This window comes from Mus caroli, chromosome 5 (genome assembly GCF_900094665.2).
Source record: "Mus caroli chromosome 5, CAROLI_EIJ_v1.1, whole genome shotgun sequence".
Classification (NCBI taxonomy): Eukaryota; Metazoa; Chordata; class Mammalia; order Rodentia; family Muridae; genus Mus; species Mus caroli.
Genome location: NC_034574.1, coordinates 140,772,505 through 140,798,925, shown reverse-complemented (window position 1 = coordinate 140,798,925; position 26,421 = coordinate 140,772,505). Strand labels below are relative to the sequence as shown.

The following is a 26,421-nucleotide window of genomic DNA, read 5'->3' as shown; positions in this document are numbered from 1 at the left end:
TCTCCCCTCCCTCCCCCTCCCCTCCCCCTCTCTCTCTGTGTGTATGAGCACTCACGCACCCATGTGTGGTTTCTTGTAGGCCTCAGGGGACACCCCCTCCCACACACCTGTCTCTGCCCGCCTCACGCACAGCTATGTTCCCTTCTGAATGTGTCAGCCTCTTGTTGGCTTCCAGGTATTCGCATATCTCAGTGCTCTCCCCGCCTTTCTCACTCCAGTCACCTGGGCTCAGGTAAGGCTTCCTCCAGCAGAACTCTTGGATCCATCTGCTGCACGGTTGTCCCATGGTGTTCAGCTGATCAGAGGCTTCTCTTCTGCCCAGGAAGACTTCCTTCTGCTTCTTGCTGCATCCTGGGGCACCCCCGGCTGTGCTGGGTGGACTTAGAAATATCTGAGGGATGTGTTAGAGCTGGAGACTGTGGCAAGAGAGGTCTTCATCCTTGTAAGCCATGGATGGATGTCTCTCATGCCATATTCCAGCTCCTCAGGGTCCTCTCCTCTTGTTGGTTCCTATCGCCATCTTTTCTGCCTACAAGACTTTGAATGCCTATGCCAGCTGCCACCTCCTCCCTATGCCAACTCTAATGGGCATCTTTGCAATAACCATTTTGGGGGAATTAGGGTGTTCTCTCCTGGAGGGTGAGAATGCAATTTACAAGGCTCTAGAGCAGTGGTCCTCAACCTTCCTAATGCTGTAACCCTTTAATACAGTTCCTATTGTGGTGATCCCCAACCATAAATTTATTATTGTTGCTACTATATATCTGTAATTTTGCTACTGTTATGAATCATAGTATAAATATATATATATATTTTTTGGAGATAGACATTTGCCAAGGGCTTCATAACCCCAAAGGCTGAGAACAGATTTTCTGGGAGCTCTGAAAGTTACAAGATTCACAACGCTCTTCTTCCTCAAGGTTTTAGGAGCAGTAACAATTGCTGCAAACGGTAGGTGCTCCAGCTGGCCCAGCTGTCTGCACTTTATTCAGAAGGGTCTCAGGAATGTACCCCATTGGAACTCTTACTCACGCTGGCTGGGATTTTCACGCTGGCGGCTCCTTTGAGTCACTACACTCCCGTGAGAGGCTTCCCCTCCGTGTTCCTGCGAGGGATCCCCAAAACTTCACCTGTTCACTAAGTTGCTATGACAGATGTCAAATGCACCAACAAAGCCCTCTGTGGCCCATTGAGCTACATGAAGGTGCAATCGGGCCTTTGATCCATCAACAAAGGCCTATGTGGGCTGCAGAGGAGTTGTCCATGTCTTCCCAAAAAAGTCACACAGCAGCAGCCTCGACAGCGTAGCATGGCTTGGGTAGTGCCCTCCAGTGACATCTTTCCCCTTTGGGACCTCTGCCTTCCCAGGTGTCTCCATGTCATTAGATGGGTGGACCAGAAATGGCAGCACAGGCCAAAGTTCTCCTCACCCAGCTCCCTGCTCCCATCCCGACAACACAACACAGCGTGATGGCTTTACCCTCTCTGTGTTTGTCACAGCACTCTATGCCTTTGTAGCTCCTCCCTGGTCCAGCTGCCAGCAGCTTGGCACTGCACTATAGCAACCATGCTCTCCTTGGCTGCTTTCCCTGAACTCTGTTTCCCCCAGCATCCTGGATGACCCTTTAAAAACACACGTCGGACGATGTTGCGTCTGTTAAGAATTAGCCAATAATAGATTTTTAGTCGGACAGTTTTATCCTCAAAATCTACAGCCAGGCATGGTGACACCCGATATCTGGAGTCCTGGCTATGGGTGAGAGGTTGACTTGTGCCCAGGAGATCTAATTTTTCATGGTTACTTTTTAAATGTTGATTTATGTGTATGTATGTGTGGCGGTGTCTGGTGGTAACCTCAGAGACCGGAAGAGCATATGGGATCCCTTAGGGCTGGAGTTTCAGGCGTGTGTCTGAGACCCCTGATGTGGGAACTGGAGCCAAATCTGTGCGCTCTGGAAGGGCAGCAAGTGCTCTGAACGACCGAGTCAGTTCTCCATCGCCAATGAGAATGTTTTAAATTAATTCATACAACAAAATCTAAAGTGTGCCTTCTCTCTTTCTCTCTCTCTCTCTCCCCCTCCCCCTTTCCCTCTTTATCCCCCCCTCCTCTCTCTCTCTCCAGGGTCTTACTATGTAGTCCTAGCTTTCCTGAAACTATGTAAACCAGGCCAGCCTTGAACTCACAGAGATCTGCCTGGCTCTGCCTCCTGAGTGCTGGGATTAAAAGTGTGAGCCAAGCCATTACACTGGGGCTCCATCCTTTCCCTTCCATTGAGACATCTCATAGGGACCTCTGTCTGCTTCTCCCCTCCCAGCCAGGGTGCCTCTTTGCCCCTCACTTCCTGTCGATCTAGCCTTGTTCCTCTATGTGGTACTGTTGGACTCCCTCTCTGCTTCAGGACCTTTGCACACAGCTGAATTCCTGTGTGGCCACTTTCCAACTCTCTGCCTTCGTATCCTCATAATTCAAATTCCAACTGGATATGTCTTCTCTGAGGTTTCTCTGGTTACTGTACTAGAAATGGCTACTCCTCAGGCTGGGGAGATGGCTCAGCAGTTAAAGTAGTTGCCGTTTGAGCAAAAAGACCAGCATTCAGTTCTCCAGAACCCAGGTAGATGTCATGAGTGCACGTGATGCGCGTGCATGTGTGTGTTCATGTGTGTGTGTGTGTGCGTGTGTGTGCGTGTGCATGTGTGTGTGGCAGCACACTTATAGTTCTAGCCTCATATGGCAGACACAGAGAATCGCTAAAGTAATCTAGTGAGATTAGCTGTTAGCAAGCTCTGGGTTGATTGAGAGACCCTGCTTCAAAGAATAAGGTGGGAAGAATGATGGAGGAAGGCTTTCTGGTGTCAGTGATGGGCTTCCACATGCACAGGTGGACACCTGAAAACGCATGCACACAAACACACATGCAAACCCCACATACCATGCACATGTGCTTGTGAAAAGGAGGAGAAAATGAATAGTTCTTCCTCAATTTTTAGCCCTTTCATAAAAGTTCCCGTTTTCCATCTCCCTCTCAGACCTCACAGCCCTTGGCCATTTATGTGTTTGGTTGATATGAAAGCAGTTAGCTTATGTGATGGTTTGTAGATGCTTGACCCAGGGAGTGGCACTTTTAGGAGGTGTGGCCTTGTGGGAGTGGGTGTGGCCTTGTTGGAGTTGGTGTGTCGCTGTGGGTGTGGGCTTAAATACCCTCTTCCTAGTTGCCTAGAAGTCAGTCTTCTCCTAGCTGCCTTCAGATGAAGATGTAGATCTCTCAGCTCCTCCTGCACCATGCCTGCCTGGATGCGGCCATGTTCCTGCCTTGATGATAATGGACTGACCCTCTGAACCTGTAAGCCAGCCCCAGTTAAATGTTGTGCTTATGAGGATTGCTTTAGTCATGGTGTCTGCTCACAGCAGTAAAACCCTAAGACAGCTTGCCTCCTGTTCACTGTAGTATCTATCCTAGGAGCCATTGGTCTGCTGTCTCAGAGGAACTTAGTCAGCTCTGCAGACAAATGGCCGTAGATGAGAAAGCCTAAGTTTGAGGGCAACGGAATGGGCAAGCACAAGGTTCAATTCCCAGCCAGCCTTGCAAGGCTCCAGTGTCTGTCTGACCACCCTCACCCTCACCCCCACTCTCCTCAAGATCTGCTGTGCTTTCTGTAGTTCTTCCTCCGCTGAGGAGAGGTCCTCCTGCCCATGACCGCAGGTTTATGTGTAGGGGTTTTCCCTCATGCTTGTTTGTGCGCTGTGTGCATGCAGTACCTGTGGAGGTCAGAAGAGGGCGTCAGATCTCCTGGGACTGGTGTTAGAGATGGTTGTGAGCCATCTTGTGAGTGCTGGAAATGGAACCTGAGTCCTCTAAAGAGCAGCCAGGGGTCTTAGCCTTGAGCCATCTCTCTCTCTCTCTCTCTGTGTGTGTGTGTGTGATTTATTTTTGCTTGTGTGTGCATTGGTGTTTTGCCTGCATGTGTGTCTATGTGAGGGTGCCAGATTTTCTGGAGCTGGGGTTACAGACAAGTTTGAGCTGTCATCGAGGTGCTTGGGATTCAGCCCTGGTCTTCTGGAAGACAACCCAGTATTCTTAACCCCCAAGCCATTTCTCCAGTCCCCTCTCTTTTTTGACTCACTTTAAAAAAAAAATTCCACTTTACATCCGGTCAAAGCCTTCCTCCTTCCTCTCCTCTCAGTCCCACCTCATACCCCTTCCCCCATCCTACCCTCCTTTTCTCCTCAAAGAAGGGGAAACACATACATGGGTACCACCCACCCTGGCACATCAAGCCTCAGCAGGACTCTAAGTACATTCTCTCTCACTGAGGCCAGACAAGGCAGTCTAGTTATGGGAATGGAATTCAGAGGCAGGCAACAGAGTCAGAGACAACCCCAGTTCCAATTGTTGAAGGACCCAAATGAAGACCAAGCTGTACATCTGCTACACAAGTGTCGGGGGACTAGGTCTAGTCAATGTATGCTCTTTGGTTGGTGGTTCAGTCCCGTGAGACCCCGTGGGCCCAGGTTAGTTGACTCTGTGGGTCTCTTTGTGGTGTCCTTGACCTCTCCGGCTCCCGTAACCCTTCCCCAGACTCTTAGTACCTCAGTTCTTTCTGATCTTTTGCTGGTTTCTTCCACCAGCTGTGGTGATTCTGGGTAGTTTTTCACCTCCTGCCTGCTGTAAGCTTGTATCCCAGGGTAGACTTTCCCCTTGTACCCTGATGGGCAGACCATGTGTGCTTGAGCAATGCTTATCTCGTAAGCATAGCTGGGAGGAGAGGCCAGAGTCTCTACAGCCCTCAGGGAGCCTAATGGCTGCCAGTGATTCTGTGCCTCTGCTTGGTCGGGGCAAGCCAGGGAAATTTGGAACATGGCATAGAGACTGCCCCAAGGTGGCTTTGGGGGTTGTCTTCTGATGTCACAGTAGGATCAGAAGGATCCCTATGTCTGGCAGAGGAAGTTCTGCCGGTTGAGCTTTCAGGAGACGCCACATGTACTGGTGTGCCAGCCAGTGGCAGCTGCCACCGCAGGCTGGGGGTGTGTCTCACAGAGCTGCGGACTGCATGGCCACACTAGGGGAGCCGATACTTCTGATTTTTCCAAGGCCTTTCTCCTTGGCGTATAGATGGCTAATGTGTCCTCGGCAGGTACCCTCCATGTTCCCTTCCAGGCATATTCTAATCCCTCCTTCTCTTAAGAACTTGGCTCAACCTGTACAAGCTCAAGCTAGACAAAAATCCTAACAAAGAGAGGGAGTTGGGCACAAAGTCCCATTCCTGGCTGAGGAGCTATGGGCAGTTGATAGATGCTCCAGGAGGGAAAGTCGGTCTTCTCTAAGGGTGTGGCACCAGCTGTATTGACTGCGCTTCAGGGTTTGGTCCCCAAGTGGAGGAGAAGGAGGAAGGAAAGGAAAAGAGAGAGGAGAAAGAGGAGTAGGAAGAAGAAGAGGAGGAGGAGGAGGAAAGGAAGTTGGGTGGGTAGGGAAGTAGGGGTGAATCCTAGAGTTGAAGGAGGGATAAATATGAATCAAAATACACTGTATAAAATTCTCAAATATTATTTAAAAAAATAAAAAGCTTGGGTTAGCTCAGGACACCCTACCATCTACTTTTACTTGGCTGCACCTTTTGAAGGTTCCATCCCAAGACAGTCATGCCTTGAGTATGAACTTTAACACATGAACAAACTAAAACATACGTGTTTGAAATGGCCAACCCAACAGCAAGGTTTGATAAAAGTGAAATAAAAAAAATGGTTTGTTTATTTCTTTTTCTTTTCTTTGGGAGGGTGTGTGTGTCTTGTTTTGTTTTGTATTTGTGACAGGGTCTTTCCTGGAACTCCCTACATAGACCAGGTTGGCCTCAAACTCACAGAGATCTATCTACCGGCTCCTGCCTCTCAAAGCCTGGCACCACCATAGCCAGCACTGTTTTTTAATAAGAATGTAAATAACATTTTCATCTTTATAACCAAACCTTTTCCTCCACAAGTAGCACTGTGGAGTGGAGTGTGGAAGTCTTTCGGGTGTGCCCTTCCCCATCCTGGCTCTCAAACATCTTTAGTGACATAGAGACCATGAGCCATGTCCTGGGAAGTCACTTCCCATGGCTGACGCCTCAGTGATAACAGGTGGGCCCTCCCACTACTCAGGCCCCTTTTCACTGGTTTGACCAGGCCTCCTGGGGATAGTTAAATGGTTGTCACAAAACTGATGCTATTTTGGTCAAAGAAATCTTCAGGGATGGGTTCAAGTACAAAAGGCTCTTCAGGACAGCCTGCAGAGGGGCTGGAGAGATGGCTGTGTGGTTAAAAAAGCACTGATTGCTCTTTTCAAGGACCTGGGTTGAGGTGCAAGCACCTACACGGTTCCTCACAACTATCTGTAACTCCAGTTCCAGGGATTGAGACACCCTCTACTGGCCCCCACAGGCACTGCACTTGTGGTGCACAGACACACAAGCAGGCAAAACACCCATACACATTAAAAAAAAAAAACCATTTAAATGATTTTTTTAAAATAAAAGACAACCTGCAGAATGGGAGAAAATATGTGCATTGATATCTGGAATGCAAAAAGAACTAAAGGAGTTAAATACCAAGGCATCAAAACACAATTAATTAGTTGATAAAATGAGCAAAGCATTCTAAAGTACAAAGGGCCAATACACATATGAGAAAATATTCACCCTCATTAGATATCAGAAATCAAATAGCAAAACAACTTGAGACATAAAACCAGTCCACCCACTGCAGAAATCAGCATAGAGTTTCATTTTCCATGCTCATGCAAATGTACGCGCACACACACACGGACACACACACACGGACACACGGACACACAGACACACACACACATGGACACGGACCTGGACACAGGCATTCACACACACACGGACATGTACACAGACACAGGCACTCTCACACACACACACACACGGACACACGGACACACACACACATGGACACGGACCTGGACACAGGCACTCACACACCCACGGACACAGACACACATGGACACGGACACTGACATGCACACGGACATGGACACAGGCACTCACACACACACGGACATGGACACACATGTACACGGACATGCACACGGACACAGACACAGGCACTCACACACACACGGACATGCACATAGACACAGAGACACATGCACACGGACATGGACACAGGTACTCACACACACACGGACATGCACACGGACACAGACACAGGCACTTACACACAAGATTTACTGGAACTGGAGAGATAGCTCAGTGGCTGAAACACTGGCTGTTCTTGCTAGAGAGGGCCCAAGTTCAGCTCAAAACCATCTGTTCCAAGGGTCTTGGGACATTCCTCTGATTTCCATGGGCACTAGCCACTTAGTTACTGCAAGGATATACATTCAGGCAAAACTTTCATACATATAAAATAAAAAATAAATAAATAAATAAACATAAAAACTCTAAAAAATAGATTTTCTTATGACCCAGCCATTCCATTCCTGGGCATTTACATAGTGCCTAATGTGCCACAGGCGCATGCGCATACATCCGTGTTCACTGCGCACGCGCGTACGTCAGTGTTCCATGCAGAACTTTCTGATACCTAAATTGTGGAGCCAGCCTAGGTGTCCAGCAACAGGGGAATGGATGACGAAAACACAGCTCATACACACCGTGGTTTTTGGTTTTGTGTTTTTGTTTTGTTTTGCCACAGACAAGCAATTAAATTGCATTGCTTTTAAGAAAATGTATACCACTGAGAAAATCATGGTAAGCGAAGTAAGGCAGTCTCAGAAAGATCAATATCATATATTTTCTGTCATTCTTGGTTCCTGGCGCTTACACAGACACATAAAAGCATTTCTGTATGTATGACCAGGAAGCAGAAGTGAGCCTGGTGAGGGGACCGTGGGACTAACAGTAGCAGCGGGCTACAGGGCCACATGCACAGAGTACAGATATGCCCTACTCTGGGAATGTCTTTCTGTGTAGCACAATTCTGTGTACAATGAATATACACAATGAAAATTAAGAAAGCAAAACGCTAAAGGTGTTAGGGATGTAGCTCAGTGGGTAGAGTAGTCATTTGGCTTGCACAAAGCTCTGGGTTTGACGTCCAGCACTGCATAAAAACAGGCATGGTGGCTCACACTTGAGATTCTATCACCCAAGCAAGTAGAGGCAGGAGGATCAGAAGTTCAAGGTCAGCCTAAGACACACGAAACCCTGTCTCAAACCAAACACAGCGAATCCCAGGACAGCCAGGACTACACAAAGAGAAACACTGTTTCAAAAAGAAAGCAAGAAGCCTGGGTGAGAATTTTAAACAGCATCAGATAAACTGGGCATGGTGGCATACCCCTGTGATCCTAGCGCTCAGTGGGTGGACACAGGGGATCAGAAGTTCAGGGTTACTCTCCATTGAATATTGAGTTCAAAGCCAACCTGGGATACAGGAGACTATCTCAGAACAGGAAACAACAAACAAGCCAAAAAAGGAAAAAAACAAACAAACCAACCAACAGGTTTAGGCTGGGAAAGGGGGAAGGTATCTTTATAAAGTGCAGTGTGGGGGTGAGCTGGGGATCCTGATCCCTCAGGAGAGTGAGGTGTGTGGAAGCTGCAGAGGCATTCTATATGCAGGACATTCGCTGTGGTTTGCCTTTAAAGAGCCCTGGTTCCTGTTCAAGTGCTTTCTGACCAGTGGGCGGTGCTTTGAGGGGAGCTCAGCTGGTCCAGCCTTTGAGGATTCTATACCTGTCCCTTGGCATTGTCTTCAGTCTCTGCTCATTCAGTCCCTGTGGACTGAAATCCTGAGCCAAAGAAGTCTTTCCTCCCTTAAGCTGTTTTTGTTGTTGCTGTTCTTGTTTTTGTTTGCTTTTGCTTTTTGTTTGTTTGTTTGTTTGTTTGTTGAGACAGGATTTCTCTGTGTAGCCCCGGCTGTCCTCGAAATCACTCAAGTATACCAGGCTGGCCTCGAATTCAAGAGACCTGCCTGCCTCTGCCTCCTGGGTGCTGGATTAAAGGCGTGCACCAGCACTGCCCAGCTCCTGAAGCTGTTTTTATTTGTAATTGTGCTCACTGAGAACCAAAAGGGGGATACACAGTTAGAAAGGTAGGACCCGAGTTCAGCCTTTTCTTGACACCTTCCTCTAGGTACTGAGGATAGGAACTGAGAACACATGGCATCCTTTACAAGTGCCCCCAACATGCCCAAGTCTTGGGGCTGGGGAAGGTTCAGCCTCCTGTTTGCAGCACCATTGCAGGTAGCAGCATCTTGCCAGTCACCTCACTAAGTGTCCTGTCTGCACAAATAAACACAGGTAGGTTAGAGGGAACAGACAGGACAGAACCCCTGGGATGGACAATCAGCTCTGCCTGGGACGTCCAGGAAGAAGGAAACCTCCTGAAAGGGGTGGGGTGGGGGGTGACTGGGAGTGGAGGGCTGGACATTTCAGGCAGAGTGAGAACAGAACATTTGCAGAAGTGCACAGGGCCAGCAAGGTCGTGACCATCCCACCGTGGGACACAGAACTGCTTCCCCTGGCCGTTTCCTAATTGTAGCCCACGTCTCACTTGAGCCCTCTGTTTGTGTTTCCTTCAGGCCCTCTGTACATTCCAAGACTAATTGGGCATGCCTGCTTGTCCCTCCTTAAAGGCCCACACAACCCTGCCAGGCATCCAAAGACAGTGTGGCTGGGAGCATGGTATTCAACTGTATTATTGAGTTCACAAATTCAACTTTCAGAGATCTAACCAAACAAGGGATTTGTAACCGTTTCAAACAGGGCAAGCCGACTACATTTCCCATGACAATCAGCTTGTTTACCACCCCAAGGTACACTTGAACCGCTGTTGACACGCTCATTTGCATGCCAATACCCAGAATGCTTTTCTAGTCCAGCAGCGCTAGGATTCTGCCAGTGAGCTAAAAGGTTTATTTACACATACAATACCTGACAGCTTCATTCTCTGAAGCATCTTTCATAGCTCCCCGAATGCCTTAAGTTGATGAAAGAATTTCAAACCCCTGTTTAAGTTAGCACCCTTCTTTCTGGGCTAGAGTTAAGATAAATTATGCACGGCCAAATTAACATTTTAATTAAAAGATACTTGAGGGAAAGGGGGTTTCTGTTATTTAGCAAATGTCATATTAAGCTTGGTACACTGGGGCTAGGGTTATGAAGATAAATCATGTGGGCACAGATAGCTTAGTGCATGCAGAGTTCCAGGACATTGGTCACCAGAGGGCCTTGAATTAAGTGATACTATTATAACTGGAATTCTCTTGCACTGGTACATGTGGGATGGATTTACACTCAAGCACACACACACACACACACACACACACACACACACATCTTGGTTTTTTAAGACAAGGTTTAAAAACCCTGCCTGTCCTGGAACTCACTCTATAGCAACAGGCTGTACTTGAACCCAGAGATCTGCCAGCCTCTGCCTCCTGAGTGTTGGAATTTAAAAGCAATGTGCCACCGCGCCCAGCCAGGATTAAGGGACTGTGGATGTGGCTCAGTGGTGGGACACTTGCTTAGCACCCACAAGACCTTGGGTTTGATCTCTAGCATTGCAAAGATACCAGGCATTGGATAAAATGGCTTAGAAGGCAAGTAAAACAGAGCTACCTACATTTGCCAGTGTTATGAGTATAATAGCACTGTGTGAATCGAGAGCCAGGGTGGTGCACACACCTGTAATCCCAGCACTTGAGTTCGAGGCCAGCCTGGTCTACAAAGTGAGTTTCAGGACAGCCAGGGCTAAACAGAGAAACCCTGTCTCGAAAAACAAACAAACAACCCCCCCCCCCCAAAAAAAAACCAAAAAACTACCAGGACAAAACAGATATGAAACAGTGTTATTGCCCACTGGCTGGAGTTTCCTTGTTGTTTGTTTGCTTGTTTGTTTTTAAATTTTATTAATTTATTAATTAATTTATTAATTAATGTATTATGTGTAAGTACACATAAAAAAGCCTTCCGACACCAGAAGAAGGCACCAGATCTTATTATGGATGGCTGTGAGCCACTATGTGGTTGCTGGGATTTGAACTTGGGACCTTTGGAAGAGCAGTCGGTCCTCTTACCCGCTGAGCCACCTCACCAGCCCATCCTTGCTGTTTGTTATGAGAGAAGATGATTCTCTTGATACTTTGTTCCCAAAGTCAGATTGGCAGATATTAAGTAAGAAACTGCGAATTGGGAGGTAGAGGCAGGCAGATTTCTCAGTTCAAGGCCAGCCAGGGCAACATAGTGAAACGTTGTCTTAAGAAGTAAAATAAAATATTTTTTTATGATTATAATATTTTACAATAAAAAGCAAGAAAGGAAAGAGGTTATGACTCCTGTGCTCAACATAACTTTAAAAGTTATTTGCTATTTTATGATAGTCTACAAGTTTTGTTTTCTTTTGCTTTTTTGGGGGGAGGGGGGTTTCGAGTCAGGGTTTCTCTGTGTAGTCCTGGCTGTCCTGGAACTCACTTTGTAGATCAGGCTGGCCTTGAACCAGAAATCCACCTGCCTCTGCCTCCTGAGGGCTGGGATTAAAGGCATGCGCCACCACACCCGGCTTCTTTTGTTTTGTAACAGGGTCTTGGTGTGGAGCCCAGGCAAGCCTTGGAACACACAGTGCTCTCGATGGGGTTGCATGAATAGCCCATCAGGCCTAGCAAGTGTTTGACTTATTGATTGATTGAGTTTAAATCTTTGAGAGCAGATCTTACCATGTAACCCAGGTTAGTCTCAGACTCTTGACTCCCTTCCACTCTGACTACCCAAGGTCTGGGAATGCAGGGGCCACTATCACTGGCTAATATTATTTTATTTTTAAATTATTTCTGTAGCCACTAGCCTCAATTCCTGTGTAGTCGAAGGGAAGGGCACGATGTCAGGGCCTCCTGAGCTTATGAAGTTGAATGGGCACCCAGGCTGTGGGTGGCTCACAGAGTCATTCTCAATTTTTATTTTTAAATTTTCTTATTGTGTAGTGCCAGAAATGGAGGCTAGGTCTTATACACAATGCACTACTGAGCACACCCAAGCCCCAGAAGCAGCGTGCGATACATTTGAGAACATGGACCTGGAATGAGGCCGAGAGCCCCTCAGCCTCTGTGCACCCCCCACACACACAGCCTCTGTGCCCATCTCCCAGTCCCGCCCTCTCCAGGTTCTGTGGATCCTGCTTCTCACAGCTGTTAGGAGGATTAAGGCTTGGATTGAGAGATGCTGCCAAGATGATCTTTAAGAGCACTGGCTGATCTTTCAGAGGACCTGGGTTCCATTCCCAGCATCTGCATGGCGGCTCGCAGCCACCTGTAACTGCAGTTCCAGAGTATCTGTTACCATTTTCAGCCTTCTCCAGATACCAAGCATGTACAAGGTGCACAGACATGCACACAGGAAAAACACCCTTACACATAAAAGACATGGATCTGGGCTATGCCAAGGAAAGAGCCACAGCCCTTCTCAAACGTTTTGGTCTCGGGGACTCAGATGCTCTGAAAAGTGTCCAAAGCTCTAAACCCTTTCCACGCTGAAATTTATGTTTGCTTTAGGAGTGAAACCACCCCTGTAATGTCAGCACTGGGGAGTCAGAGACAGGAGGGTAAAGAGTTTGAGGCTACCCTGGCCTACATAGCAAAACCCCAAATAGAAACAAGTAGAAAAGCCCCCACCATAATTAAGAGTATTTATTAATTAGTGTACTGTCATCATTGTGTAGAGGAACACACATGTCCTGATGACTGTGAAAGTCAGAGGGCAACTGAATGAATTAGTATACAGCGTGGATGGCCACTCAAGAGGGCACAACCTGCACCCAGTCCTGTGCATGGCTTCTCAGGAAACCAATCACTGCTGCTCCCAGATAGCAGAGGGTATGCCAAGGAGAGATTAGTCCTGCTCTACCTTATGGCCTTTGGATGAGGACTCCTAAATTGTCACCCCTGCCTAGATGCCTGGAAGGAGCCCTGAGCAGAGAACTCTATGTGGATAGACTCGGCCCCCATTTCTGGCACCAACTCTATGACTTATCACTGGTCAGGATACGACTCAGTCCCAGTAGAAGACCGGTGCTTTCTATAGCCTACACACTAGTCTTACATTGATCATGACACAGGTTGCTCCGTTACTCCCAGTTCTTCATTGCAGGTGATAGAAGCCGGTTCGGGCTAATAAAGTGGAAAAGGAAATGAGCTGGGTGGCGCTGGCACAGGGTTTAATCCCAGCACTCAGGAGGCAGAGACAGGTAGATCTCTGAGGCCAACCTGATCTACAGAACAAGCTCTAGAACAGCCAGGGCTACCCAGAGAAAGTCTGTCTCGAGAAAACAACAATTAAAAGAAAAGGAAAGAAGGAAAAGGAAATCATGTGATAGTCCATGGAAAAGCTGGGGAAGAATGGCGTAGAGCCACTCCTAAATGTGCTGGTGCGGCTGCTGTGTCACACGTGTGTGCAATAGGTAGCAGAGAGGTGAGTGGCTGTGTCTATACTCAGTGTTCTGATCTGTGAACATCTGAATGGTTCGTAGCCTAACATTCCCTGAATAAAGTAAACCTGAGACAACCACCAGCCTGGCACCAGGCAGGCCTGGAAGGGATCCTAGGAGGAGGAGCAAGTAGGAGACTAGGAGAACTGACACACCCCCCTCCCCCGGGACTGACAACCCTATAGCAAGGGGCCACTTGGGTGGGTCTGGCAAGGATCAAGCCCAAGATGACTGGTGCCATGGGGCCTAGACAGGGAGCTAGCCTGAGATGACCACCAGTTCAGCACTGGACAGGACTAGGGTGTAGGTGGCAGACTATGCCCAAGATGACCCCTACCTGGTACCATAATACATGAGCAGGGCAGAGCGTTCTTTTTTTTTCTGTCTCCCAAAGATTTATTTATTTATTTTATGTACATGAGTGCACTGTAGCTGTACAGATGGTTGTAAGCCATCATGTGGTTGCTGGGAATTGAACTCAGGACCTCTACTCACTCTGGCTCCGCTCACTCCGGCCCAAAGATTTATTATATGTAAGTACACTGTAACTGACTTCAGACACACCAGAAGAAGGCATCAGATCTCCTTACAGATGGTTGTGAGCCACCATGTGGTTGCTGAGATTTGATTTGAACTCAGGACCTTTGGAAGAGCAGTCAGTGCTCTTAACCGCTGAGCCATCTCTCCAGTCCCAGAGCATTCTTGAGACCACTCTGAGGTGACCCAGACACTCAGAGACCCATGGTACCGCAAAGAGGAACAAGTCAGTGGTGGAGAGATGGAAGAGAAAGAGAAATAGAAGGATGCAGGCACATGAAGAGAGAGAGAGGCAGAACTGTAGCCTCAAGGGTAGTGAGGACCAGCCTGATGCCACCTGAGACCATGGTGGGGTCCTGACCTGTGCTGCCGCAGGGGGCCACATCTGGACTGTTACCAGCAAAGGCCAGGCAGATGTGCCTGATCTAGGCTGCCTCCTGGAGGCATATTGACTTGTGAGGGCTGTGCAGAACTGGAGGCATGAAAGTGGGGAAGGGTGGGGGTGGGGCTGACCTCATCCTAGCCAGCTGTATTACTCTGTTTCGAGAAATATTAAAAAAAAAAAAAAAATGAACCTGCCAACTCTCCACACTCCTGCATCTCCCACCCCGCCAACTCTCCGCCAGGGCCGGAGCTCCCAAGTTCCTCTCACTCAACGACCGCCCACCCCACGGTCAGCCATCACAACACCCAGTTAATTACCCAGTAGAATCAAAACTCTTAAAGCTTCTAATTATGGTTAACCAAACAGATTTATGTATCAATAAAATCACAATTTACAGGATGCCAATACAATGATTTCAGAGCCAATTGATAATGATAAAAGCTTTATCCCAATTATTCTAACCTTATGATATCATAACTACCTGTGGCTGGTTCAAGCCACGTAGGTTCACTTCTCCCCTTCTCCCACCTTTCAAGTCTTAGCTCCGCCTCCCTTGTCCCTGTCCAATCACAGGCCTCCTGCTGCCCTAATGTAATTGGACAGGGAAAATCCTGCAGCGTTAATCCAGAGAGCAGATCCTGCAAATTGCCGGAGTTTCGGGTGAGCTGGCTGAGGATACAAGTGTGGGAGATCTAGTCCTTCCACTCGGTGGCCGGTGGGGACAAGGCAGAGATTCCCTCTCTCCCTTGCTCCTGTGGCAGAGAGGAGAGCTGGCCCTACCTCTCACCTGATGCAGCATTGAGGAGAGCTGACCCTGCACCTCCCCTGGGGTAGCACAACAGAGCTGGCCCTGGATGTGGGGGTCAGTTAAGAGCTCAGAAGAGCCGGCTCAGCCTCTTGTCTGCTGGGCAGTGGCATGGTTGAGGGAGAGACACCCTCCCGCCCTCCCTTGTCCCTTGCCATCTATGGCAGGCGAGAGAGCTGGTATGGGTTCCTGAGAGTGAGAGAATTGTCCCTGTCCCTCACCAGCCACCACACGCAGCAGAGTGGGCCCTGTACTTCACCTGGGCAACAGGGTAGAGCTGGTCCTGGTTGCAGGGTTTGTAAGTGAGCCAGCCCCAAGAGCATGAGAGTGGGAAAGCCTGTGAGCTGACCAGTTCAGATGCCTCGTAGGCCCAGATGCAGGGCTTCCAATTGGCTCACCCCAATATCTACCCCATCAATGAACTGTTGGAATGCATGAAGGGGCTGGTCCTACAGATCCAAATTAAGGGATCTCTATGACACGGGGCAGCAACAGAATATCTGAGAGGTGTCACAGTGAGGTTTCAGTATTGATCGAGTAGCAGAAGCCAGAGGCCTCATACCAGACGAAGGAGTCATTGTAATGAACATTTGCAAGCAAAGAAATGTGGTCAAAAGGGTATACTGTGGGACATACTGACACACTACAGCTCCCACAAAGAGATTTTCTTCTCTCTATTGGAGAGGGGGTTGCAAGGGTGGAGAGCTTGAGGGGAGAAGGAGATGAATGGGATTAGGGTGCATGATGTGAAATTCACAAAGAACCAATAAAAAGGTTTTAAAAAGGGCATAGAAAGCAAGCAGGAGAATGAGGCCAAGGCAGTGTCTCTGCTGTGTGGGTATCCAGCTAAAGGCCATCTCTGAAGTGTCCATCTGGACAACTGGTCATTGACTGTCAAATGGAGGCTCAATAAGGAACAACTCACAAGTACACAGCATGCATCTCTGGGTCACTCTTCTCTCACCTCAGCCTGCTGACGTCCTGTTCCCAGACCTGAGTAGCATCGAGTGAGTCAGTGGACACCCAACATCTATCTAGCCTCCATTTGATTTGGTAGTGGGAAGTTGGCCCTAGTACACAGGGCTGTTCTGTGGGTGGGGGGATGTCCCACAGGGCCCAAGTGCCTATCTCAATAGATGCTCTTTTCCAGAAGAGAGTTTTGTTTCATTTTGTTTCTCTGGGTAGCCCTGGCTGGCCTGGAACTCAAGAGATTCCCCTGCCTCTACCTCTGGGGTTAAAGGCCTGAGCCACCACCTCCCAGCAAGATTTTAATTTGCATTTGACAGGAAGAACACAGCCTAGGTGTAATGATCAGAGAGAGAGACATGGATGCTGAGCAGAAACAAAAGCAACAACAAACGACAACGACAACAAAAAACTCATGTTTGTCAGACAGCCTGAGTTCAGAGAGAATTCTTAAAACTCGCCTAGGGCCGCCTTGACAAAGACACCTTAACAGGACCAGGCAGTTTAAACGAGGGACATTTATTGACTCGTAGTTCCTGAAGCTGAGCTCCAAGGCCAGGGCAGTAGCTGTGTAGTACTTCTAAAGCTCTCTCTTTGCCTTGCAGGAGCTTCCTTCTCCGGCTGGTTCTGGTTTTCACTGAGATGGGGTTTCACAATGTAGCCCAGGCTGGCCTGGAAACCCTGTTCCTCTAAACTGGGCGCTGTCTCCCCAGTGTTGGGATAGCAGGGTTATCCATCTCCCCCCTGTGTCTTTTCTGAGTCTTGGGCCCTCATCTTCTCTTCTTTTAAGGGTTCCTGATGTTCTAAATGTGTCTACATCTCACCTTCCAGCCTATAAAAAAACCCCTCCCTCCTAGTGTAAGTAGGAGCATTAGAGGGTAAGCCTGCAACACAATAATTGTAGGAGGAAGTGCTCCATTCAGTACACACAGTACGGTTCGAAAAAGTCACATCATCCTAACGCAAAGGAAATAGCTATCCGTGTCCCCAGTACCCCTCCAGGTGACTACTGGACTGACCCCATTGGTCTTAGTAAATAGCAGAGTCCAACACAACCAGCAGAAGAAACTGTTCCCTAAGGAGGCTCTAAACTCAGGCCCAGTCTGACCATAGGGAAGAGGGCCATATCTTCCCTACCTACTGTAGCCTGAGTGCATGCCAAAACACAAGGCCCTTCATTAGCCTTTCACACATCCACACAATAAGGACAACACCAGCCAGCTCAACAGGCTGCAAACTAAGAATGTGAAGTTGAGAGGGGGGTGCAGGGAGAGGAGGGTCCCTAAGAACAGGCAGTTGATATAATCAAAATCAATTATATAAAAGTATGAAATTTTCAAGGGAGGAATAAAAACAAAAATCTCAGCACCCCTTCTTACCGCCCTCCCCCCCAATTTGGGCATGGCTCAAGGGACATGTCTCCCTCCCCCTTGAGCTGAGAATGCTCTCACACAGAGGTCCAGAAACCTGTTGTCAGATGGGAAGTTCCCAGTCTTATCCCTCCTTCCCTAGTGCTTCAAAAAGAACCTAGGAGCCCCAGGGGTGGAGCCCCAGGGTGTGACAGGGTGATCCTCCAGGTACAGTGGCTAGCCTAGTCTCTTAGGTCCACCAGCTGTTTTTCCTGTTCGGTTTGGTTTTTAAGGAAGGGCTTTATGTAGCCTAGGCTGGCCATAAACTTACTATGTAGCCAAGGGTGGTGTGGAATTTCTGATCTTCCTGCCTCTACCTCCTCAGTACCAGATTCTACCCGGGTCTATGCTGTGGATGGGGTTGCATTTGGGAGGAGGAGACCAGCCCTTCATGCAAGTCAGAGAGCTATCAGCTGAGCTGTGCCCTCAGTCTCCAGTCAGGGAGCATGCTATCAGCTGAGCTGTGCCCTCAGTCTCCTTTGAGTGGTTTCCTTATATTTTAAAAACCTTCGGGCTAGAGAAACTGGAGAGGCTCAGCGGTTAAGAGTACTGACTGCTCTCCAGAGGTCCTGAGTTCAAATCCCAGCAACCACCTGGTGGCTTACAACCATCTGTAGTGAGGCCTGACGCCCTTTTCTGGTGTGTCTGAAGAGAACCACAGCATACTCATAGACATAAAATGTGTACATCATGTGCTATATACATTATGTGTATATACTCATATACATAAAATAAATAAATAGATCTTTAAAAAAAGGAAAACCAACCAAACAAACAAAAAACCCTTTGTTTTGGGGGAGGGGCTGTGTGAGGCGGTGTGTGGGGAGGGGAGGGGCCAAGATCAGGATGTAAAGTGAATAATGGAGGAAAAAAAAAAAGAACAGAAAGCTATTTTTCCCTTGATCTTACATTAAAGGGAAAACAAGAATTAAATTTTTATTTATTTATTTATTAGTATATGTAAGTACACTGTAGCTGTCTTTAAACACACCAGAAGAGGGCATCAGATCCCATTATGGATGGTTGTGAGTCACCATGTGGTTGCCCAGATTTGAACTCAGGACCTTCAGAAGATTAGCCAGTGCTCTTAACTGCTGAGCCATCTCTCCAGCCCGGAAAACAACAATCAAAGCTATTTTTTCAATTTAAAAAATAAAATAAAACTGTTCATTTTGTGCCAGGCGTTGTGGGCCATGCCTTCATTCCCAGCACTATGGGGCAAAGGCCTTGAACTTAATTTTGAGGTCAGCCTGGTCTACAGATTGAGTTTCGGGACAACCAGGGCTACACAAAGAAATCCTGTCTTAGAAACAAAAACAAAACCCCACCACTAACAACAAAAAAAAGCCTTCATTTTGCCTTAGCCTTTCTAACACACACAGACACACACACACTTATATACACACACATGCATGCACGTTTACACACACAAACCTACCAGTACAGTAGCCAGCCCTTTATCTGCTGTTTTATATTCATTGGCATCAATTACCTGTATATGGACAATTTTGATGGCTCTAGTTTGAACCCATGGCCTTACATGTGACCAGCGTGTATTCTGTCACCGAGTAATACTACCAGACCTCTTTGGTCCCTGTTTTCAGAGGTTTCTTTCTTTGAGTTAAAGATAAGAGTTTAATTTTTAAAAAGAGTTGATTTTTAAATTTAAACTGTTAAGCACTGATAAAAACTGGCTCTAGAAAACATAATGGAGGAGGGGGAGGGGAAGGGAGGAAAGGGCAGGAGAGGAGAAAGATTTGTGGGGGACACACCACATCAAGTTCAAAAAATGCTCTCCTGAAAGGTTCCCTTGTGAGATTGCATGGCTTTACTTAATTTGTGAAGCCCACTCGTCTACAAGCCCTGAGCCATGCATACACACGGGAAGCTCTGGGAAGCCTCTGCGGGCTTCTGAGCCACTCACCAGCAAGCCCTCCAGATGCCAACCTTTGGCCCTGAGCTGCTCCAGGAGAGGAGTGAGGCCTTTGCTGTGCAGCCTCCCCTTCCTTCTCTCACACCACACCACAGCTCAGGTCCAGCACCTCACTTGTCTGAGACCCAGGGAACTGAGAGAGAGGGAGGAAGAACGCTCAGAATTGAGCTGTGCAATCCTGGCCATTTAGGACTTCATTGGGGGCGGGGATAAGTCAGGTTAGTGGTTTTCAACCTGAAGCATTTCTGCCCAGGAGACTTTTTGCAACAATCCTTAACTGTCTCAAGTGATACCTATTTCTATATCCAGATCCATATATAGGTATATACCCATATCTCTCTAGAGAGATATCTTAGATATACAGGTGATAGAGATATCTTAGATATACAGGTGATATATAGATATAAATGTATAGATGCATAGATATGTAGATAGATATATAATATGTAATGTATATGGAGAGAGAGAGGAAGAGGGATGGAGAGAGAGAGAGAAAATAAACTACTGGCAATCAAAGGTAGAGACCATGGATACAGGTTAGCATCCTTAATAGGGCAGAGTCTTCAGAGAATCATGAATGGAGACATCAGCAAAGCAAGATGGAGGAGCTGGTCCACTTGAAGATGGGAAGAGGATTCCTGTTTGAAGAGATTCTTCATTTCCTAGCAGAGGGGCCAGGGAAGATGGGAAGAGGATTCCTGTTTGAAGAGATTCTTCATTTCCTAGCAGAGGGCCCAGCCCTGCCTCTCATCTGATCATGAATGGCTTCCACCTCTCCAGCCCTGGGCAAGCCTCACCACCAAACCTTTACCTGCTCAGATTCTTCTAGTTCTTCATTTGGTTTAAAACTGTGTGTCATCTCAGCATTCCCTAAATAACTCAGTAATAGCTACACACTTCTGTCACAGGTGTTGATATTATTGGTAACACTCTCAATGCAACAACAACATCAATTAATTTTCATTGAAATTTGGTGGGCATTGTGCTTAGTGTCCTATGTAAATTCTGTCCTTTAATATCACACGGAAACTGAGCACAATTACCCAGTTTAAGTGAATGGTAAAAATAGTTTGTAAAGCCAGGACGGTGGATTCTAGCCATCTAAACTCGTAGCCACCAAACTCTACTGGGAAAAGGACTTCATCGCCAAAATAAACTTGGCAATCTGTATGTGGATTTCCCCAACTCAACGACAATTTATAGGAAATTTCATCCTGATCTTCAGGTTTGGTCTAATTTTAAAATTTGTCTTACAAATTCTAAATTCCAGCTCAAACCCCGAGTTTTAAAGGCTGGGCTGTGTCTCTCTGGGATGGAGTTTGAAACTATGTTTTGGATGACGGCTTTGACCCCTGACTTCAACCTGGAGACATAACCTACAAAACCTAGGCTATTTCTGCATTAATGCTGGAGGCTGTAAGGTGAGGCCTGTGTGTGCTTTTAGACATCCGTCACTGGGGTCCAGGCGGCAGGACGGTGAGGTGAGCCCAGAAGTTCGCTGCCAAGGCTGCCTCCGCTCTTTCCTGCGCTGCGCTGCGTTTCAAGTTGGCCTAGGGAAAGACTGAGACGGCAGGAGCAGGCCGCGCTCTTTCCCACTATGCGTCAGGGTCGTCCACCAGAAAGCCGAAAACCAAGAATGGCAGGAAATGTAAGCCCTGGGAAAGAAACCTCCAGAGAAGAAACTTGGCTCCCAGGAGAGCTGAACTGCTGTGGACTCAGCACACCACATATCACCACCAGTTTCTGCAGGCCACTGGGAGAGAGCAAGACCCAGGCAGGGTGGCGACGGAGTAGGGTGTGAAAGAGGAAGGGCTTCAGCCTCTACCTTTCTTTCTTAGTCTTGCCTCCCACCTCTCGCCGAGCCTGTCCTTTGCGCAAAAGCCACCCATCCAGGTAATCTTGGTGAGGGCCTGGTTTTAAACGAGCCCTTCGAATCCACTGCAGCCTTCTTCATACTGAGAGTCATTGCTGCAGTCCACCCCTGAATCCTAGCCAAAGACACACTTGTGGGTTTCATGAAGATGAAGGACTCAACAAATCTAACGAGGTGGTCATGTTAGCCGGGAAGGCGCTGAAGTCGTCCTAGCAACAAATCGGCAGTCGCTATTCTAGGGTCCTGAAAACCTTGGCTGCCTTTAGTTTGGCACCATGACCTCTCCAGGGAGGACAGAGAACTAGTCCGAGTGAAACTGAGGCTCGGATGGATGGGAATGGGAGCGGGGCCAAGGGTGCGCAGGGGCAAGTAACCAGCCCCCTTCGCTCTCCTGCACAAAAACCGGGGAATCAAAAGTGGCTTCTGGGGGGTGAGAGGGGGCGCACACTGTTCTAGAGGGGAACTAGAGAGAGACCCTCGCACTGAGCCTGGTTTTAATGAGAAGACAATACAAGGGACCATCACGAATGCTGAGCAATCCTAGCTACACTTCTTTTCCGCTCAAAAGAATCTTTGCCTAAATACAGCGGGTTCGTTCGTGGTTCCTCGGGGCGATTAGAGAACGGGTGGTGGGCTTCTGGAACAAAGAGAAGAGTTCTAGGTATCCGATAAGAAATAGATGCAGAGCACCTGGGTCCGCAGTTCGCCCAGCTTTGAGTCCGCAGTAACACCTGCTATTGGGTGTCTAAGCGCGTACGCGCTCACCGGCTCGGCGGAACTCCACGCATCTCATCTAATACAGATACATAAAAAGCCCACACAGATCCCCGAGGAAGGCCGGAATCACCTGGAATCGTGTGCCACCTTCCAGGGACCTTTTGCCTGAAAAAAAAACAGGCAAAAACAGGGCGCACCCTTCCTAAAGGCTAGAGCAGCTCAAACCCTAAGAAGGTTGGATCCCTGGTTTCTACCCTTGGAATTAGCCAGGGAAGCATAGCATCTTTTGTTGGAAATCGGAGGGAACAGCCAGCCGGCCCGCCCTGCACAGGAATACTGGGAAGGACACGAGTTGGAGCAGAGTCCCGGAGCTTCAAGAGAGCTGCAGGTGTGGGGAGGAGAGTGGCTACCTGTAAGTGGAGGAGCTGAGCTTAGACCTCTGCAGCGCCCAAGCAGAGAGTGCCAGCCCATGCCTGTGTCTGCCTGGCCTACAGCGTAAGCCTGGGGACCCCGGAGGCAGGGGAATTTCTAAGAAAAAAAAAGTTTATTTAAAATTTTGTACATAAATAAATAAATAAATATCTTCTGGCATTACAGAGACCATACAATGACACAGTCAGTCAGTCCCCAGAGGGAGTCGGGGCCTGGACGATGGGGAGAGGTTGGTTACAGCGGCTTCATTTGAAGGGGGTTTAGAGCGTATTGGAAACAGAGTCATTTCCCCCAGTACAATACCATGTGAGACAGTTCTCTCTGCTAGGGGGACTTCTTCGAACAGCAAGACCTGATCCCTGTTTAAGGGACAAACGGACAGAAGGGAGAGACTTCCCGAGGAGGGAAGGAAAAGTTAAGTCCATAGACGTGTTGCATAAACGACCACAGCGGGGGGAGGGGAGTTGGGGGCAAGAAGAAAATGTTAAAAGAAAAGAAACAGCCACTCGCGAAGTGAAAAGCCCAGATTGACCGAGAAGGAGAGAGTAGTGGAACCGAGGAAGCTTGAACCAGCCCAGAGTTGGTGGGCGAAGAGGCGCTGGCGGTCAGCAAGGCGCTGTGCTCGGGCCTGCGTGCCTGGGAGAAGAGGCTGTGTCCTAGGAGGAGGACCCAGCCTTCATCACTTGGAGTCGTCCTAAACACCCTGAAGCCCAAGGGACAGGGGCACTGTCTTCAAGTGTCTGCTAAGGTCTTAGCTCTGCCTAGAGCTGCGCACCACCGCAAAGCCCAACGAAATCCGTCAATTGGCCAGCGGGTGCCTGGGAACCAGTCTTTGAAGTGCGGGAAGGGCCGGGGTGGGGGTGGGGAAACCAATGGTCCTCTAAAAGGCGCACCTACGGAGTGACTGTGAGATCTCTGTCATCCTTCCCGGAGGAAGATGGAGACATGGGCAATTCGTCGTCGTCCTCTGAGCATTTGGCTGAGGAGAGCGAAGAGCACTTGCAGCCTTGCGGTGCGCCCCCGCCGGCCCCCGCCCCAGCTCCGCCGCGGTGGTTACTGCCTTTGCCTTCTTTCTTGTGCTTCACCCGGCGGTTCTGAAACCAGATCTTCACCTGCTTCTCGGACAGGTTCAGATAGGTCGCGATCTCGATGCGCCGCAGGCGGGAGAGGTACATGTTGGAGGCGAACTCTCGCTCCAGCTCCAGGAGCTGCGTGCTGGTGAACGCTGTCCGCATCCTCTTGCTGCTGGGCAGCTGGTTCGAGCTGCTGTCTGGAGGGCGATGCGGGGGACAGAGAGGAGAGAGAGAGAGAGAGAGAGAGAGAGAGAGAGAGAGAGAGACAGAGAGAGAGAGAGATAGAGACATCAAACCTCTGAGCCTTGGGCCTAATTTCCCGCTGAACTAAGGCTAGCCTCAACCTTGGACTCAGGCACACATCCCTTCCATCCTTCCATTCATCACTCCACAGGCGGGTGCCTCCTTGCCAAGTCACACACTCCAGTTCCCCTCGGAATCAGTTGTCCCTAAGACCCCTTTAAGGAACTTCTCAAAGCTGGCCTCAACCCCTTCCCCTTCGCCCCAGACCCAGGGTCCTTCTGGCTTCTACCCGGTTCCTACGCCCGGTCCCAGTCTAGCACTGTGAGCGCCCCTCGAGTATCCTCACCGCCCCCATAGCGCGCCGTTTCCCCATCCCTAGCTCACTCACTTCCCTCCACCCCACCCCGGGACCACCGCCCCCCCCCCAATTTCGCGCGGGGATCCCGCTTACCCACGGAGATGCAGTGAAACTGTCTGGGATCCGGCAGCGGGTAGGAGGTCTGGTAGAGTGCAGCAGCTGCTGCGGCCGCGGCCGGGCCGTGGGCGACTCCAGGGGACACGGAGTGCTGGCGGCCCAGGGGTGCGTGGCAGTACTGCGATCCGAAGGGAGGGAAGGACGCCTTGAGTAGCGGCAGCGCCGGCGGCCCGGGGGGCCCGTGCAGCTGCGAAGCGGTGACACAGAGGGGACACACGCACAGCAAGCCGGCCTTGCGCGCGTGGCAGGCGCCCGGCGAGAGGCCGTGGAGCGCGTGCGGCGGCGGGACCGCGTAGGGGAAGAGCGGTGGCGGGCTGCCCTCCGGAGCCTTCTTGTCGCTGGCTTCCCGCAGCACAAGGGAATCCACCAGGAAGGAGCGCGGCATGGCTCCGGCGCGCGGTCCACCTGCCGCCAGCCCGCCCCTGGAGCCCGAGGGAACTGCAGATCCTGTCGTGGCTTCCCCTGGCCGCGGCCACCCGCAGCTTCCCGGGCTCCGGAGGCTCCACGCGCGGCTCAAGCCCGGGCTGGAATCACCTTGGCTGCTGCTGCGGGCGCCGCCCGGAGCGCGCGAGGTGCTGGCCAGCGCTAGTGGTGCTGAAAGACGCCGGCGGCGCCGCTTAAATAGGACTATTGCCATGTGATGGGCTACGCCAGGAGCGGCCGGGGCCTCTCAATAGGGTTTTTGTGCCCTTTCTCTTGGCATTCACTCTGCACGCTTCCTCATTATTTCACTTGTTAACTAAATGAACTGCATAATGTACTCTATTCTTGTCAACCCCACCCACGCCGTAACAGGCGCTCTCGCCCCCCTCCTCTTCCCTTTTCGGGTTTATTTTCTCATTCTCCCGCGATTTAATATTCTTTTCTTTCTCTTTATTTCTTACTTTCCTTTGGCTTTGCGCTGGCGATCGGTCCATTTATCTTATTGATTTCCGCACCCGTGCTGCCTCGCTTGCACAGATTCCCGTGGGCGCACACCCATCTCCTCTGCCCACTTGATTCTGGTCCCTTTCTTTCTGTTACTTCTTCCTTGCTCGCTCCCCCCAACACCCGTCCCACCAAGTGTATCGCTTTCGCTTAGTTCTCGAAGCTCAGCTCTGCATCCTGTGGAGCATCCTAATGGGCGGCCACCATTCCCACCTGTGGAATCTCTTCTCCCGCACTATTTGGAGACAGAAAAACAAGGTTTCTGAGTGCGCCTCAGAGGATGAGAGAAAGGCTCCTTAGTCCTCATTGGAGACTAACTTCATCTCTGTCCGTGTTTTCTCAGAAAATCAAAGGCTCCAAATTTTGGTGTTGCCTGTGACTCCTCGTCTTTGTTCGGCGGACCCTTGGCCAACCAGCTCTTCCCTTCAACAACAGGGCCGTGTATGTAAAGAAATAGCAACAAAACAAGTACGCGAGTGGGTAGTCTTTGAAAATACGGACAGATATAGAGCAAGGGGAGTGAGAGCCGAGTTCGTGGTTATGAAGCTTTCCCACCCCACCAAACGTGGTGAGTGTGGATGGTGTAGACTCTCCCAGAGGTTGCGCGCGCACTCTCCACTCGCACACACTCCACTAGACACGCCGGTGCACTCAAAAACGTTGCCTTCCCACGGCTGGAGAGAAAGGAGGAGCACTTTTCTGTCTTTCCCAGTTTCTGTTGCCCTTTGCTTCCTCCTACCGTCGCCGCACTCTTTTTTTTTTTTTTCTTCTTTCTGGTCACACAATGGTTAAACAACTTCAAATGCCACGCTCTGTGTACACAGCTTCAGTTTTAAAAAAAATCATCCCAGGATTCAGAGCTGTCTCTGTCCCTGTGCGTTTAACATACAATGGGAAATTAGCATAAAAGATTTCGAATTTACTACTTTCGATTTTACAAATCGCCGCAGTCACCTGCTCTGAACCGTGAACGGAATCATGAGACCAAGAAAGGGGAGCTTTCCGGAGGGGGTGGAGGGGGGGGGGATGAATCAGTGCAAGGCCGCCCAAACCCGAGGCCTCTGCATGGGTTTGCAGTGTTCATGACATCCGAGCCGCCACAAACAACTGGTTAAAAAAAATCAAAGATGATTTGTTATGGGAGAGGGTGTGTGTGAGAGCAACTGC

At 49.3% G+C, this 26,421-nt stretch overlaps 1 protein-coding gene and 1 non-coding gene across 2 annotated transcripts; one reads left to right on the top strand and one right to left on the bottom strand.

Moving 5' to 3' along the window:
- Positions 1–13,400: 13,400 nt before the first annotated feature.
- LOC115031207 lies at positions 13,401–13,530 on the top strand. The gene has a single exon (XR_003836826.1). It is a non-coding gene; the product is annotated as a small nucleolar RNA SNORA17 (small nucleolar RNA).
- Positions 13,531–22,629: 9,099 nt separating this feature from the next.
- Gsx1 (GS homeobox 1) lies at positions 22,630–24,900 on the bottom strand. The gene is made up of 2 exons (XM_021163920.1): positions 24,304–24,900; positions 22,630–23,806 (listed from the first exon to the last, which is right to left on the bottom strand). Exons 1-2 carry the CDS (start codon positions 24,710–24,712, stop codon positions 23,430–23,432), a joined length of 786 nt encoding a protein of 261 aa, XP_021019579.1. The 5' UTR covers positions 24,713–24,900; the 3' UTR covers positions 22,630–23,429.
- Between the last annotated feature and the right edge of the window lie 1,521 nt (positions 24,901–26,421).